Below are 2,448 nucleotides of genomic sequence, written 5' to 3'. Positions count from 1 at the left end.
GCGGGCGGCGCGCGCCACCCCCGGCCTCCCGCTACCTGTGCCCGCCGGCGGCCCGCGCGCCCTCTTCTGCGCCATGGCTGGCCCGCGGGAATCGCCGCAGCCCGCCGTCGGTTATGACTACCTGGTGATCGGCGGCGGCTCGGGCGGGCTGGCCAGTGCACGCAGGGCGGCCGAGCTCGGCGCCAGGGCCGCCGTGGTGGAGAGCCACAAGCTCGGTGGCACTTGCGTGAGTACCCGGCCCCTGGCCGCTTTTCCCCGCGTCCCGCAGTACCGCTTAGTTTCGGCCTCTCAGGGGCAGCCTGTGCTCTTCCTTTTGTGCTCGCATGCCCCGGCGCTGAGCTTCCCCACCTCCAAGCCGGGGCTTCTCCAGGTGGAGATGAGAGAAGCGTTAGGGTGCTTCTCTGAGACCCTCAGAGCCCAGCCCGCGACTGTTCCCGCACAGTCGCTACATTAGCAAGAGCTGTGGCTTTGCTAAATTTAACATGGATTTCTTGCATCCTTGCTCCTCCCTGCAGGTGGGAGAGGATTGTATTCCCTTCTTGATTTCGTGCAACACAAAACCGCATCTAGGAAAATTGCTGGTGGCCTCTGTGTAGGGGCGGGTGGCAGGTATCCCTGAGGAATGAGGATGCTTGACCTCCCATTTCCAGGGCAGAGCCATCTGTAGCAGTAGTTCTCAAACGACAGGCGCCCATTCGAATCACTTGGAGACAGCCTGCTGTCTTGGTTTCGCTGCCAGAGCTGATGTAAATTGGCCGGAGCTGCAGCCTGGACTTTGGGATTTGAGAAACCTGGAGGTGATCTGAATTGCGACCAAGGTGTTGCACACAGGCTGCTCTGGTGTAGGGCTTAGGATAAGATTTCTCAGACCATTTGCTTTTGTTTGTTTTGTCTTGGTTTGGGGATGGACTTCAAACTAACAAAAAAGTATTCATAATTTTTCTTTCTTTCTCTTCCCTTCCTTCCCTTTCCCTTTTTTTTCTTTTTTTTTTTTTTTGAGTCAGGGTCTCCCTATGTTGCCCAGGCTGATCTGGAACGCCTGTCCTCAAAGGATCTTACTGCCTCTGGGTTGAGCCACTGTGCCATTTAAAACTTTTTTTTTTTTTTTTTAAGAGGTAATGTATCCCCCTGTCTTCCAGGCTGGAGTACAGGAGTATCCTCATAGCTCACCGCTGTCCCATCACAGCTCCCTGGGCTCCAGCAATTCTGCTTCCCCCTCTAGTAGCTGGGACTAAAGGTGTGAACTGCCATGCTTGGCCCATAGTTTTTAAAAATAAGTTTTGTTCCCAGCTTATTGGTGTGGCCTTATCTATCACAAGACTTGAGTGTTGACTATTAAAATGCTGTATCCAAGAGGAACCTGGGATTAAGGGTGGGTTCACTAAATTTCTTTGGTGACTGATGTTTAAATTATACTAAATGAGGAACTCCTGAGGGCAGGGATGGATTCCTATGTTAATGTACCTCTTATCTTAAAATCCCTTGCTCCAAAAGCATTTGTGAAATAAATGAAACAAAAAATGGACAGTTATGAAATGGCTGACTCCATTGTTATTTTTTCAAAATGAACGTGGACTTGAGAAGAAAGAAAAAAACCTTGTTAATTATTATTACTTTTTTTGGGGGGGACAGTCTCAAGCTGTCGCCCTGAGTAGAGTGCTGTAGCGTCATAGCTCACAGCAACCTCCAACTCTTGGGCTCAAGCGATCTTTTTGCCTCAGCTTCTTTTTTTGTATTTTTTAGTAGAGATGGGGTTCTCGCTCTGGCTCAGGCTGGTCTTGAACCTGTGAGCTCAAGCAATCCACCCACCTCGGCCTCACAGAGTGCTAGGATTACAGCCTTGAGGTACTGTGTCCCCCCAACCTTGTTAATTATTAACTTGTACTTTGACACCTTATTCTAGACCTGAAGGGTGCCACCTTATTCTGTCTCTGCAGGGTGCCACTAAGGACAGATGGTTAGAGTACTCCAACACTTCTCACTTCTCTTTTTCTTTTCTTTTTTTTTTTTTTTTTGCAGTTTTTGTTCAGGGCTGGATTTAAACCCACCACCTTTGAGCCACTGGTGCTGCCCCCCCCCTTTTTTTCCTCACTTCTTATCTCTGCATTTTCCGGCCTTCTTAACCTGTTTATAGAATTTGCTTGTGGCATCTGCTGTCCTTGCCTGGTTCGCTGGTATTAATCTGGAAGAGGCTTACCCATTTTTGGATTTCTGTTATAAATGTGAATATACTGAGAGATAAACTACTTCTGAGTGTTGAACAAAGAGCAGCTCAGGATGGTCAGCTATTTACTGATGCTTTAGAGAGAGGCCTGGCCTATCTCATCTTGTTAGTGGCCTCCAAGTGGTGGTTTTTCTAAATTTTTGATGAAAACCAGGAAAAGAATTTTAGGACATACCACATAAGCCAAGCAAGTGACAACTTTTTCTTTTTCTTTTTTTTTTTTT

At 48.3% G+C, this 2,448-nt stretch overlaps 1 protein-coding gene across 1 annotated transcript in view; it reads left to right on the top strand.

Annotated features, from left to right (window-relative positions):
* Positions 1-6: 6 nt before the first annotated feature.
* The window catches only part of GSR (glutathione-disulfide reductase), a 49,193-nt gene continuing 46,751 nt past the window's right edge, over positions 7-2,448 (top strand). Inside the window, exon 1 of the mRNA XM_023517796.1 lies at positions 7-226. Coding sequence (XP_023373564.1) covers positions 74-226 — 153 coding nt within the window. The 5' untranslated portion in view covers positions 7-73. The remainder of the gene's footprint in view (positions 227-2,448) is intronic.

Source organism: Otolemur garnettii, unplaced genomic scaffold, assembly GCF_000181295.1.
Source record: "Otolemur garnettii isolate 467f Iridium unplaced genomic scaffold, OtoGar3 scaffold00121, whole genome shotgun sequence".
NCBI classification, from domain to species: Eukaryota; Metazoa; Chordata; class Mammalia; order Primates; family Galagidae; genus Otolemur; species Otolemur garnettii.
Note: the sequence above shows the minus strand (reverse complement) of the source record. Positions and strands in the feature narration are given on the sequence as shown.